The sequence below is a fragment of the Electrona antarctica genome (assembly GCF_951216825.1).
Source record: "Electrona antarctica genome assembly, chromosome: 19".
Lineage (NCBI taxonomy): Eukaryota > Metazoa > Chordata > Actinopteri > Myctophiformes > Myctophidae > Electrona > Electrona antarctica.
Window position 1 is genome coordinate 6,364,061 of NC_136800.1, and position 13,604 is coordinate 6,377,664.

Below are 13,604 nucleotides of genomic sequence, written 5' to 3' on the forward strand. Positions count from 1 at the left end.
TTCATCATGTAAACATATTCAACTACAATTCTCTACGACACATGCAACAATTTGATGGTGGCCAAACCATCTTGTAAATAACACAACAAACAATGTGTGGAACTAAAATGAACATCTCGATATTAAATGTACTTAAAAGCCTTGAGTTAAAAACACTAGAGGTGTAAATAAACTAAGCTTTCAAATGCAGTCTCTGTTCTGAGATGAGAGATTCAGAACCATGGACAGTGTCATGGACAGAGCAGAATTGTGTTCACTGTGAGGATTTCACAGAGAACTTTATTTTTCAGTCCATCATTACAGCAAGGTCTGTTCCATGTTGAAAAGCTCATTCCAGTTGAACTTATTTTAACTTACTACTAACTTACTATGCAACAATATGAATAAGTCAGACCACAGAGCCGCAGCCAAGGAGCGGTGAGCTGCAGCCACGCTGGGGAATCATTTGATTAGTTGATTTAACCCCCCAATCCAACCCTTTGATGCTGAATGCCAAGCAGGGAGGCGTTGGGTCCCATTTCTACAGTCTTTGGTATGACCCAGCCGGGGCTCGCACCCCGACCTCCCAGTTTCAGGGCACACACTCTAGCCACAAGGCCACTATCTGGTCAAAGACAGAGATGGATTCATACCACATGCCTTTAATGCCATATTGACATTCTTTAACCTACATGTGACATCAGACGTGTGACAAATCAAATGAAAAAAATAATAAAATGTCTTAATAAGGTGTTGGGCCACCAGGAGCTGCCAGAGCAACTTCAATGCACTTGACTTTGGCCTAGAATAGATTCTACAAGTCTAGAACTATACAGGAAGAATGAAAACATTCCCTGATTTGGTGTTTTGATGATCGTGGTGGAGAGCTCCATGTGTCACAACACGTTAGTCCAAAATCTGCCAGAGGGGTTCAATTGGGTGAGGTCTGGTCACTGTAAAGTTATAGAATATGACCCTTTAAACCCAAATGTATGATTGACTATACCTTTTGCCGTTTGCATTTCTATCTAATGAAGTATTCATTCAATCAATCAATTCACATCACTTTTATACCCATCAAACCGTTCAGTGACCCCTCATGGCCTGTAGATGGTGGCATTTTCATTCTACAAGATTCCACTCACATCAGGATAGAAATGTTTCATCATAGGATAAAAGTGATCACTCAGAATAACTATTTGTTTTTTGTTTATTAATCTTATGGGCTTTTCTGAGCCTTTATTTGATAGGTACAGTGGAGAGAACAGAAAACATCGAGCAGGGGAGTGACATGCAGCAAATGGTCCAGAATATAGGTATGTACTGTACACAGCTAGACCAGTATCATGTGTTGGATTTAGCAACTCTTCTAGAGCAGGCATGCTCTGCAATAGTATTTATTAAATAATACAAAAGTATATAGCTTAGCTTTTTGCTATAAACATGATAGTGATGAGTGACAGATGTATTCATTGTTATAATGTGTGTAGTCTATAGTCATCTTGGTTGTGTTAATGGTTTCTGTGCTGTTTAGTCTGCCATCTATTGTCAGATTGAGGTAATGGTTTCTACTTTCTACTTTACCACATAATGACATTCCTTATGGAATCTCAAATCGACTTTGTGACCTAATATCAAGTAGCCTTGCCGAGCCATGAGGCCCATAGGGCAGGAGCCTATCTCCTGTTTCTGTGAGGCAGCTTGATGTACAAGTACACCCCCTGGACATGACGCTTGTATGTCGCAGAGACTTACCCCCAATCCAACCCTTGATAGCCGAGTGTCAAGCAGGGAGGCACTGGGTCCCATTTTTAGAGTCTTTGGTATGACCCGACCGGGGATCGAACCCCGACCTCCCAGTCTCAGGGCAGACGCTAACCACAAGGCCACTGAGCTAATATACTGTTTTCCAAAAGATTACTTTTTTTCCAGTGACGATACCAACACTGGACATTTTCAAAAACCAGATTGTTCTAATCTTGCTCTCCTCTTTGTCTCACAAAAATGGTGGACCCTGTTGTAAACAAGTGTAAATGCTTTATCATGGTTTGTCCACAAGTTGTGTGTGTGTGTGTGTGTGTGTGTGTGTGTGTGTGTGTGTGTGTGTGTGTGTGTGTGTGTGTGTGTGTGTGTGTGTGTGTGTGTGTGTGTGTGTGTGTGTGTGTGTGTGTGTGTGTGTGTGTGTGTGTGTAAAACAATACTAATGTCTAACTAAAGCAGTCATCATCACTATGGATCCTGGTGGATCTCTACAGTGACACGGTGTGGGTTGTTATTTGTTTTTTTCTTTTTTTTGTCTCTGATTAATGTATTGTTAAACTGATAACTATGCTGAGTATCTCAAATGCTGTGCTGTGAGAAGGATGGGCACTTGAGCCCATGCCTTTTGATCACCTTCACAGGGCTGTTTTTTCCCACGATTTTGTAACCCATTTTTCACCCCTGTGTCAATTATCTAATGTGATCCTGGGCTCTACACACCCTCCGCCAACCTAGTCCCCATATATGGGGGACATGGGGAGAGCAACGGACTTGAACTCATGCTTCCTTCATGCCTGAGTGTCCAAGTTGCTCCTTTACACCTGACAGGGGAGTTTCCCTGGTTGGACGTAGCACGCGGAAGGAACACGTTATTCCAACCAGTTCCTTTCCCCTCCATCAGGCGCCCCAGCTGTCCAGGGGGAGGCAGTTTTACTGCATGACCAGGATTACTGCATGTTTTTGTGAGGGTACCTACCCTATAGGGGACACGGGGAGAACATGCAAACTCCACACAGAAAGGCCCTTTCGCCAACCCCGCCTCGGGTATGGGCACTGATGACACGGAGGAGGAAACACGCCGCCAGCACCCACAGCGTCCCGAGCGGGAATCGAACTCTTAAAGCAGTATTGAATGAATAGGACAGAAAGTGTATTTGATCCCCTTTTTTCGCTCAGGTAATATTATGTTCAGACATGAACATACCTTGTAGATGTGTTTATTGTATAGCAGTCAACATTTCTAACACCATTAAGAACATGGTTTATGTACAGTATGCACCTGAAATGAGCAATGCTATTTTCGAAGTCAGACTTGGAAAACTTAAATGCCTAATTTGACTGCAGTAGAATAGTATGTTGCATTGTATTTTGTATAGCATGTATATTTTGCAAACATTCTACTTGGTGTATGTACCATTAATAATCAGATTATATTTCCTCTTTTTATGCATATTGTGTCACATTTCCCGGCTAAATTAACAGGCAGCATTGCAAAAAAATACTGTACAGTGGAGCTGTGACTTGGTTGGTGAAATACAGAAAGGGATATTGCTGTTGTTAGTTTGGACTATCCTGTGACCAATCCGGTGCTGGTTAAACCACAGGTCAACCGCCACCACGATAGGTTCCAGGGTCACTGAATCACTAAGCCACTCCACCACAGCAAGGTCACAGCAAAAGGAGTGGAAGTGGCCCTTAAAAGGGCCGGGGGGGGGGGGGGGGGGGGGTACAGGGTCTTGAGCTCTCAGTTTAAATGGGCTAGCCAATGGTCTAGCATCTTTCTCCCTGTCTCAGCTGTCCAGTGGATGTTGTCTCTCCCGGTTTTGAAGTCCCGCTCTTGGAGTTTGGGGAGGTGGTTCTGGGCTGTAATGGTGGCGTTCAGGTCCCACATGATCCTCTTCTCACTCTGCTCCAGGCGCTCAGAGAAGGTGACCAGGGGGACAATGATTTTTGCTGCTGGGAAAGATGTTTTGGCCGTTGCCACTGCCAATTCCATGGCCTTTTGTGCTGTGGTCATTGTACGCCGGGAACGCTCGTTGATCCCGAACGATAGAACAACTGTTTCGACCTGGGTGTTGGGTTTCACTTTCTTGAGTAGCTCCACAGCATGCTGGAACTTTGCTCCTGGATAACTTTCGATCTGCAAGTCGGTCTGTGTGAAAGGCGGGATGTTACTCAAGTTCGAGTCCCCAATGATGAGAGTCTTTTTCTTTGCGTCCAGGTTCCACTTCTCGTTCTTTAGATTGGTGTTGGGGTGTCTGGTGGGCTTCCATGTACGAGGTGGGATCGGAGTCAGGCACAACCATGGGACTGTTGTTCGGCTCCCATCGCCTCCCTCACTCGGTGTGATCTGTGGGGTGGTCCGCTCTGGGTCGCCCTGGTGCCGTCTCCGTCGAGGGGCCCTTTGTGGTAGTGGCAGTAGTTCTGTGAGTTTCTGCGTCAAAGCCGTGGGCCTCTGCGGTGATGGGGTTTGCAGGTGAGGCCCGCCACAGTATCTCTGAACGGTTTTGGCCTGCCACTCATCCTCCTTGATCCTCCATCTCTCCTCCCTGCACTCCTCCGTCTCCACCAGGTCTGAGTGGTCGACCACAGCATTGAAACTACCAGAGTAATAACTTTGTGTCACCGCCATCATAATGTATAGGTCTTCTCCTGCTAAGGTTCTGAGCTGTACTGTCTCTCCCAAAGAAGTGATGTGTAACAGCCTACAGCCAGGCTTTATTCTGTTGGTCACCCGTTGCCCATTGGCTGATGCCTAGCAACGGGTTTGTGCACAGAACGCTCTGACGTCACCCATATCAACAAACATGGCTGCAGGTGGACCACGCGAGATATCAACACTAGGTTTGTGTATTTGTGTTGTCATGGCGACATCTCCACACGAACAAAGGACAGTGCCAGGTAAATAATCATGGTGACGTGTGTCAATATTTTTCTTTTGCCTTATGTTTTAAACGTTGCTGTTAGCTTGAAAGCTAACCGTTAGCTTCCAAGCTAACTGGTAATGAGGAATTTATATATATTTCAGACATTATGTCATAGCCTACTAGTTATTGTGATTTGGGTAGGTGCCTTTCACGATGTGTTTTCCACAGTAATGGATGTTTAGCATTTCAGTCAGCAGAGATTTGTTTATAGTACTACTTATTGATGAGCATATTTTGTTGCTTTAGGGCTTGTGAGCGAAAAACATTATTTTTCTCAAATCAGCTTGAATAGACCTGTGCCAACAAATAGGCTAGCTGCTAAACATTCTTGTCCTATGGTGTGCATTAGATAAGCCATTTAAATGTCAGTGCTATTTTGTATATAATCAACTGTTGGACAAATAACAGCTAGGTAATCACAAGTGCTTGTCATGCCTTGATGTATCATGGGTTAGATAGCCAAGGAATTAGACAAGATAAAAGCCAGTAATCTTTCAGAGTTCCCAAACATTTTGCCAGCTCCAGTCTGTGTAACCCTTCCAGAATGTTTGTGGGAGTTACTGATTTTGACTTTGGGCCAGGTGTAACTGTCATACCACAATATTACGTGTATAATGTGCCGTAAATGAGAAAATACAAGTGTCCCCACTTTACCTGTATTCACATTCACCATGCATATTATGTACAAATGTAATATTAACCAAGTTGATTTTCACAAACATGTACTGTATTGACAAGTTTGGCGAGTCAATTCAAGAAAAGCTAAGGTGTGGCAAGGACTCCTGATAGCATCAACATCAATGGCCATGCAGACAGGCTATAAAGGTACTATAAAGTACAACAGTCATGCTGCTTCATCATGTAAACATATTCAACTACAATTCTCTACGACACATGCAACAATTTGATGGTGGCCAAACCATCTTGTAAATAACACAACAAACAATGTGTGGAACTAAAATGAACATCTCGATATTAAATGTACTTAAAAGCCTTGAGTTAAAAACACTAGAGGTGTAAATAAACTAAGCTTTCAAATGCAGTCTCTGTTCTGAGATGAGAGATTCAGAACCATGGACAGTGTCATGGACAGCAGAATTGTGTTCACTGTGAGGATTTCACAGAGAACTTTATTTTTCAGTCCATCATTACAGCAAGGTCTGTTCCATGTTGAAAAGCTCATTCCAGTTGAACTTATTTTAACTTACTACTAACTTACTATGCAACAATATGAATAAGTCAGACCACAGAGCCGCAGCCAAGGAGCGGTGAGCTGCAGCCACGCTGGGGAATCATTTGATTAGTTGATTTAACCCCCCAATCCAACCCTTTGATGCTGAATGCCAAGCAGGGAGGCGTTGGGTCCCATTTCTACAGTCTTTGGTATGACCCAGCCGGGGCTCGCACCCCGACCTCCCAGTTTCAGGGCACACACTCTAGCCACAAGGCCACTATCTGGTCAAAGACAGAGATGGATTCATACCACATGCCTTTAATGCCATATTGACATTATTTAACCTACATGTGACATCAGACGTGTGACAAATCAAATGAAAAAAATAATAAAATGTCTTAATAAGGTGTTGGGCCACCAGGAGCTGCCAGAGCAAGTTCAATGCACTTGACTTTGGCCTAGAATAGATTCTACAAGTCTAGAACTATACAGGAAGAATGAAAACATTCCCTGATTTGGTGTTTTGATGATCGTGGTGGAGAGCTCCATGTGTCACAACACGTTAGTCCAAAATCTGCCAGAGGGGTTCAATTGGGTGAGGTCTGGTCACTGTAAAGTTATAGAATATGACCCTTTAAACCCAAATGTATGATTGACTATACCTTTTGCCGTTTGCATTTCTATCTAATGAAGTATTCATTCAATCAATCAATTCACATCACTTTTATACCCATCAAACCGTTCAGTGACCCCTCATGGCCTGTAGATGGTGGCATTTTCATTCTACAAGATTCCACTCACATCAGGATAGAAATGTTTCATCATAGGATAAAAGTGATCACTCAGAATAACTATTTGTTTTTTGTTTATTCATCTTATGGGCTTTTCTGAGCCTTATTTGATAGGTACAGTGGAGAGAACAGAAAACATCGAGCAGGGGAGTGACATGCAGCAAATGGTCCAGAATATAGGTATGTACTGTACACAGCTAGACCAGTATCATGTGTTGGATTTAGCAACTCTTCTAGAGCAGGCATGCTCTGCAATAGTATTTATTAAATAATACAAAAATATATAGCTTAGCTTTTTGCTATAAACATGATAGTGATGACAGATGTATTCATTGTTATAATGTGTGTAGTCTAGTCATCTTGGTTGTAAACAACGACCTCTGCATCCACAGGATGCACTACTGTACTGTTTTTTATTCTAGTTTATTTTGCTAGCTTTAGTTATAATCATCATGTCTTCTTCTGTTTTCTACATGAATACAACCACATATAAAATGGGAGTTAAATGCTGCAATTTGTAAAAATTGGCAAAATATGTCATTGAAGTGGGACTCATAAAATGAACTTGGGACTCATCTAAAAGATCATCCCTGCATCTCAGGACTCATTACATTGAAAACCTGTTTACATCACTGGTCAGTCAATGTTAATAGTATTTGTAGTAGATAACAACACAAATCGATTTGTGGCGAAACGGCCTTTCTGTGTGGAATTTGCATGTTCTTGCACATGTCCCCTTAAGAGTAGGTAGTGGTACAACGCGCCCCTGGTCAGCCGGGGCGCCTGATGGAGGGAAAAGGAACTGGTTTGAATAACGTGTTTCTTCCACGCGCTACGTCCTACCGGGGAAACTCCCCCCTGTCAGGGGATGAGAATCGGCCTGCTCACTCCTCACGCATTGAAGGAAGCATGAGCTCAGTTCGGGGCTCTCCCCAGGTTGGCAGAGGGAGAGCATAGTGCCCAAGATTACAGCTCAGGGAATTGACACCGGGTGAAAAAAAAAAGGGTTACAAAATCGTGGGATAAAAATACAGAATAATAATAATGAAGGCTGTGTGTTTGTTTAGGGCTTGACTGGACTGCTGAATTACTACAATTAGTCCATTCCTGTCCCCGTCCCCCACAAAAATTAAAAACCAGCTGTTGTGCAGGCATAAAAATAATACAGATTCCACAACTTTGTGGCATATTTACCCCTAAAACGTATTAGTCGTTTATAGTGATGGAAGATTAATCGGCAAACAGATCGGTATCGGCCGATTCTAGTTGATTAGATTAATCGGCATCGGTTCGATTAATCAATCAGACCGATTAATTAATCGGTCCGATTAATCGGTCTGTCTTTACAGATAAACAAGCCCAAAGTAACAGCTTGAACAGATCTACAAGCTCACAATATTAAATATAAAAGGTATTAAAGTTAAATCTGACTTGCCTAAGCCTGCAGTGCAGATACGCTGTTACAGTACATGTATTTTTCAGAATGGACATAATGTATTATATTTTTTAATACATAATGAGATCATATGTATTATCGGTTATCGGCCTTAACAGCAATTAATTATATCGGATATCGATATCGGCCAAAATGTCTCATCGGCACATCCCTGACTCGTTTACAAACGAGTTAGGTTGGCCCAGTAGTACTAGTTGGACTCCTAATGCGCCATATTACATAGTGTCAGTAATCAGTAGTCAGTAATATTGCCAGTGCACGGACATATTGATACCCCCTCTAGTTTTCGTCGACTAAAACAGACGAAAAATGTTCGTCGACTACCTCTTTTCACAGACAAACTAAATGGAAAATAAATTAAAACTAAGTTATTATGACTAAACGGGGTAACCACCAGCATGTAAGTTCTGTAGCTAGTTAGCCTTTTAGCAACAATCTTTTTACATTACATGTACGTACTGTTATTATAAGTACAAGTTATTGTCTTTTTATGACAACAGGATTGTCATATTACAATAAAAAACTGCTCACTGTAAATGTACTGTGAGTGTTTATTCTCTTCCAGACCTTTGTGAAGCAACTAGCGAGCTTTGAGGGTCTCAGTCATCGGAAATGTGTATTTCAATAAACATTTCATAAACACCCATATTGTCTGTCGGGTGAAACCTCATTATGTCCACAACTGTCCCCTTTTCAGGATTCAAATTAAAAAATATCAAAAGTAGCAGATCTACAAGCTCAAAAGTAGCAGATATACAAGATCAAAGTGATGCTACTGTTGCGTGATGCTGTAGTGTGATCAAGTGGGGCTTCTATTTAGGAACACACACACACACACACACACACACACACACACACACACACACGCGCACACACACACGCCAGGCTGTCTGTCTGTCTGTCTGTCTGACACTGAGTAGAGGGCTTATACAGAGGAGAGAGCGTATAGACTACTAGACTGTATGGCCATTGTGTTTGTGATATGGACCCCGAGTCTGAAATAAAGATTGAATAACAAATGTCTTGCCTATAATGACAAACCCGAGGCTATGTTCATTGGAGATTGTCAGTAATGTTAGTATTAGTAAGTGACTAAAAAGTAGTTTTGGAAAAAAACATTTAAGTGGAAACTTGTCAACCGCAGGATGTGGTTAGAGACGTCATTTCTCAGATCTGCTGTGTAGCATGTGGGTTTTTCACTCCCAAGCTCAGCTGGAAGTGAAGATGTTATCTTCTGATCTAGAATGAGTGTGTTTGGCCTAAAAATAAAATAAGATCCTACAGATAAAGGCCAATGCACACCTCATAAGGTTGTTGACTGCAGGTGCGTAGGACAAAAGTGCATTTATTAAAAGGGAATCTTTGAAAAGCAGAAAAGCACACTGTCGGAAACTTGGCAAAAATGTTGCTCTTTACTCCGTCCTGATCAGACGACCGAAACGTCGTTTAACAGGACTCGCGCACACAATGTAGCTCATGGACCACCATAACTGAGTGTACAAATATATTATTGTACACTTCTGGGACTAGTGTCAATTTGTACACTCATGTAGTACAGACCAAACTATCATTCATTTAGCTGGGGATTGAAGCCCTTCAAAGAGGAACCCTGTGGTCCCCAGACCCCTATGATGAGCATACTAGCCTATTATGTACTGCAACTGTCATTGCCTAACACAGCTTTGAGTTCTCAAAATGAACCACAGTCCATTTCCATACATCTGAACAGGGTTTTTTTTCATGTTCTCACAGGCCTACTACATGATGCTTCCTCTCACCACAAGCGAGGGGTATTCTGTTTATTTTTATTCTTGTGCTGTGGCACCTAAGGACCGAGCCCTATATAGCATGGCTATTCAACAAAATTATAAATTGAACATGTCTCTGGTGGTGATTTGACACAGGATAACACACAGAGAGAAGATATGGTCAAAGTATTATTGGCAGCTAGTAAAAAAGCAGTTACAAGGCTATGGTACAAACCAGAACCTCCAGTTTGTGAGCAGTGGCTGAGCATTGTGGAGGAGATAATTGTAATGGGGAAACTAACTCATACACTGAGACTACAAAGAAATGGACTGAATATAGAAACCAACAGAACGACACCGTTGTTAACAATGATGGACATTCATAAATGGACTGGAATACGTTGTCTATTAATGATATATTTTGAACCCTTGCACTGTAACTGTCATTTAATGTTTTTTATTTTTATGTTTACCTGCAAATAAAAATTAAGTTTAAAAAAAGAACATGCCTATGGTGACATGACCGTGCCACCACACGCACAATCATTGTCAATGATGTCACGCGCATGGCCTCTCTTAACACCTACGTCTGGGTTTCCGAGGCTAATTCTATAGCAACGCCCCCTTCCTCCACACACATGTTTCCACCCACCTATGCATCTCCTAAAGACATATAAACCCATGAGAGACGGAGAGAAAGAGATAGTTATAACAACTTGACAGCTCAGACCGACAGACAATTCTAATCAAAAAAAAATAATTAAAAAAATACAAAAATAAGTACAGTACTTGAGTACTTATAGTTACTTTACTTTATAGTGCAAAATGCTAGTATTTTGTAATAGCATAAATATAAACAAACAAAATGAAAAGTGAAACACCTTAAATGATGAAAATGTTTCTCTATCTCTCTGTCTGTTCTAGTTTCTCAATGAAGAATAAGATGAAGTTCTGTGTTGACCCAACTCAGACATGGGTCCAGGAGGCCATTGACTATGCAGAGAAGCACACCACCACAGCACCCAAGCAATGATCTCTGCTCTGCCTCCCAGCCTTCGGCCTGGCAGAGATAACGAGCCAAAGTAGAAGGTTCTGGGGATACAGGGCAACTTCCGCATTGTTGATTTTGACAGCATTTCGATTTAGTTTTAGCAGGCCCGGCACCACAGGTGTGCCAGAAGGGGGCCTGGTACCCTCAGTTTCAAATGATGCCACCTCAGTTTACGTTTTATGTACATATTGTTTTAGCTTACTATATAAAAATGAGATGGGGATCAATCAATCAATCATTGATTGATTGATTGATTGATTGATTGATTGAAAATCGTATTAACATTTTGTAAATTGTATTAACAGTTTGCAGAATGGGTATACAGTTCAAGGAAGGTACAGGTCAATACAAAATCTGCTAAGAATAAGATAATAGATAAAAATAAATTATATCTATTTTGTAATGTTAATTAGAAAGGACTGTAAATATATACCTTCAATAACCCAGCAGGGAGACCAAATACCGTGCTGTATTTACCTTAAAAATGAGTGAGTAGCCCTTTAAATCTGACTGACAGTCACTGTACCATAAAAAATAGAAAGACCTTAAAAAAGAATTTGGAGGCAGATGAAATAAAGTTCTGAGAGGAGTTTCAGGTTTTAACTGTAATTTTTAGTAGGTAATAAAGTCAATTTACATAGAGACTGTGCTACGTGGTTCAGATAATAATAATAATAGTACAATACATCAATATAATTTAGAGTATTCAATTGTTCCAATATGGATCCGAACTGAACCCAACTCTTTTGACAGCATTTCGACTTCACAGTATGTTACTGGCATTAATACTGTAGATCACGTCAGTTGTTGATAACAGTTCATTGGCTCAATAGATAGTTCATTTCCGCAATATCCCACGGTGGTGCTGGTTGTCGAGCACTCATTGGACCAGCACATGGATGATGAGACTGGTATCGTGACATCTTCCTTGGTTCCGTCATTGAGGGCCATAGACCGGGAAAGCACAGAGGATGGCGTTGCTATGGCAACCTGAAGATAACATTCTTTCCCTGCTAGCTGTGAACTCTTTAACAGAGAAATGCCCGGCTATCTACTTTCTCACTGGGCATCAAGGTCAAATACATGTAGTCTCAAATCAAAATAGGCCTCTCAGTATGCGAGTTAACTTGACTGGGGACAGACAGTATGGAGACCGAATAAGGAGTCAACGAGATATAAGATATTAAATCTGAATGTGGTGTCAGGAAATCCATAATATATGTATGACAAAATAATATAAAGGATAATATAGGGCTGAGATGATTAGGCACGTGGATGGTGACATGACATAAATAGGATAAGGAGAACAACCCGGAGTAAACAGGCAGTAGGCTAAGAGTAAAATGATGATAAAAGGGCAAGATGACAAAATATGACCTATATGGAACACGGTCTGGGCCAAAGTTCTATCTGTGTTGACCAACAGAATATGATGGAGTGGCCAACTTGACATGACGTGTAAACAACATATCAGAATTTATCTAACATAAGATAAAACCAGAAAATGCACTAAGACTTGTTTACATCAGGGTCCTCCATTTTCAATTCATCAGAACATTTAAAGTTTTAAACCTACAGTTGATTTAGTTGACTGAAATGTATTTTGCCAGGCCTTGATAGTGTCATAATGGCTGATTAGACTTTGTTGCATGCTGAAAATACAGTATGTCTATCCTGACAACTTGTGTACTTTAAACAACAGATTGTAAGCCCTTTTCTTTGTCATGAATCAGTGGTATTTATTTTATATTTTCCTTGGCATTTCTTTATCTATTTTCATTATCACTGCAAATGTGTTTATTACTTCACTGAATGTAGTGCTAAACGTGTCTTTTGATAATCAATTGCTGAATTTGTTCTGAAACAATAAAATAAGCATTATTCTTTTTTATAATCAATCCATTTTGGTAAACCATTTTCAAATGCCTGAATCACACTTAAAAACAACCAATCTTGACCAGAGTGCCAAGCTAACTCACAAATACAACAAACACTGAACTACAACAAGACATACATGGACACAAGACAAAAGCAGCCACACCAGGAGGATACAAACACTAAAAGAGAGTTTTGAGTCTGGACTTAAAAAGAGCGCGGCCATTAAGCTTAGATCTGACACAGAGGGAATGCTGTTCCATAGTCTATCTATGCCGTGCAACAGCAAAGGCAACCCAAGTCAGTTGACCCGTCCAGAGGAGGCACTAACAAACGGCAAAATCTTAAAAAACTATTTTGAACCACCTCTCCCCGGCCAGTGGAGAGAGGCCAGGGTACTGTAGGTGCAATACGTGAGATGTTCACACCCATACACAGGGTTTAAAAAACATGATCTAATTCTAATGCCTGTGTAAAGAAATGCACACTTGCGCTCCAATGGCCAGCAGATGGCAACTTTGCATGTTGAGTTAATTGTCAATAGGTGGACAACTGGACACACACACAGTGTGTGTGTGCGTGCGTGCGGTAAAGTGCTTTATTGCCATTGCCTCATATATCTCAATGCATTCAGGATGCACAGACAGTGTATCTCTCGGCTTTCTGTTCTCACCACAAACACTACAGTTTCTTTCCTTTATTCTAGGCCTAGGCTACTAGAGTCTTCTTTTTTAAGCTCTTGTTTCTCTCTCTATTTATTTTTCTTTCACTTTACTATTATTAACCATGCTACATTGTCTGAAGGAAGCTGAACAAAGAACCTCTGGACAAAATGTAATCAA

The 13,604-nt window shown here is 41.2% G+C and overlaps 1 protein-coding gene across 1 annotated transcript in view; it reads left to right on the top strand.

Annotated features, from left to right (window-relative positions):
• rc3h1b (ring finger and CCCH-type domains 1b) overlaps positions 1-11,102 on the top strand; it is an 85,921-nt gene extending 74,819 nt beyond the window's left edge. The window contains exon 19 of the mRNA XM_079529128.1: positions 10,761-11,102. Coding sequence (XP_079385254.1) covers positions 10,761-10,778 — 18 coding nt within the window. The 3' untranslated portion in view covers positions 10,779-11,102. The remainder of the gene's footprint in view (positions 1-10,760) is intronic.
• The last annotated feature ends 2,502 nt before the right edge of the window (positions 11,103-13,604 follow it).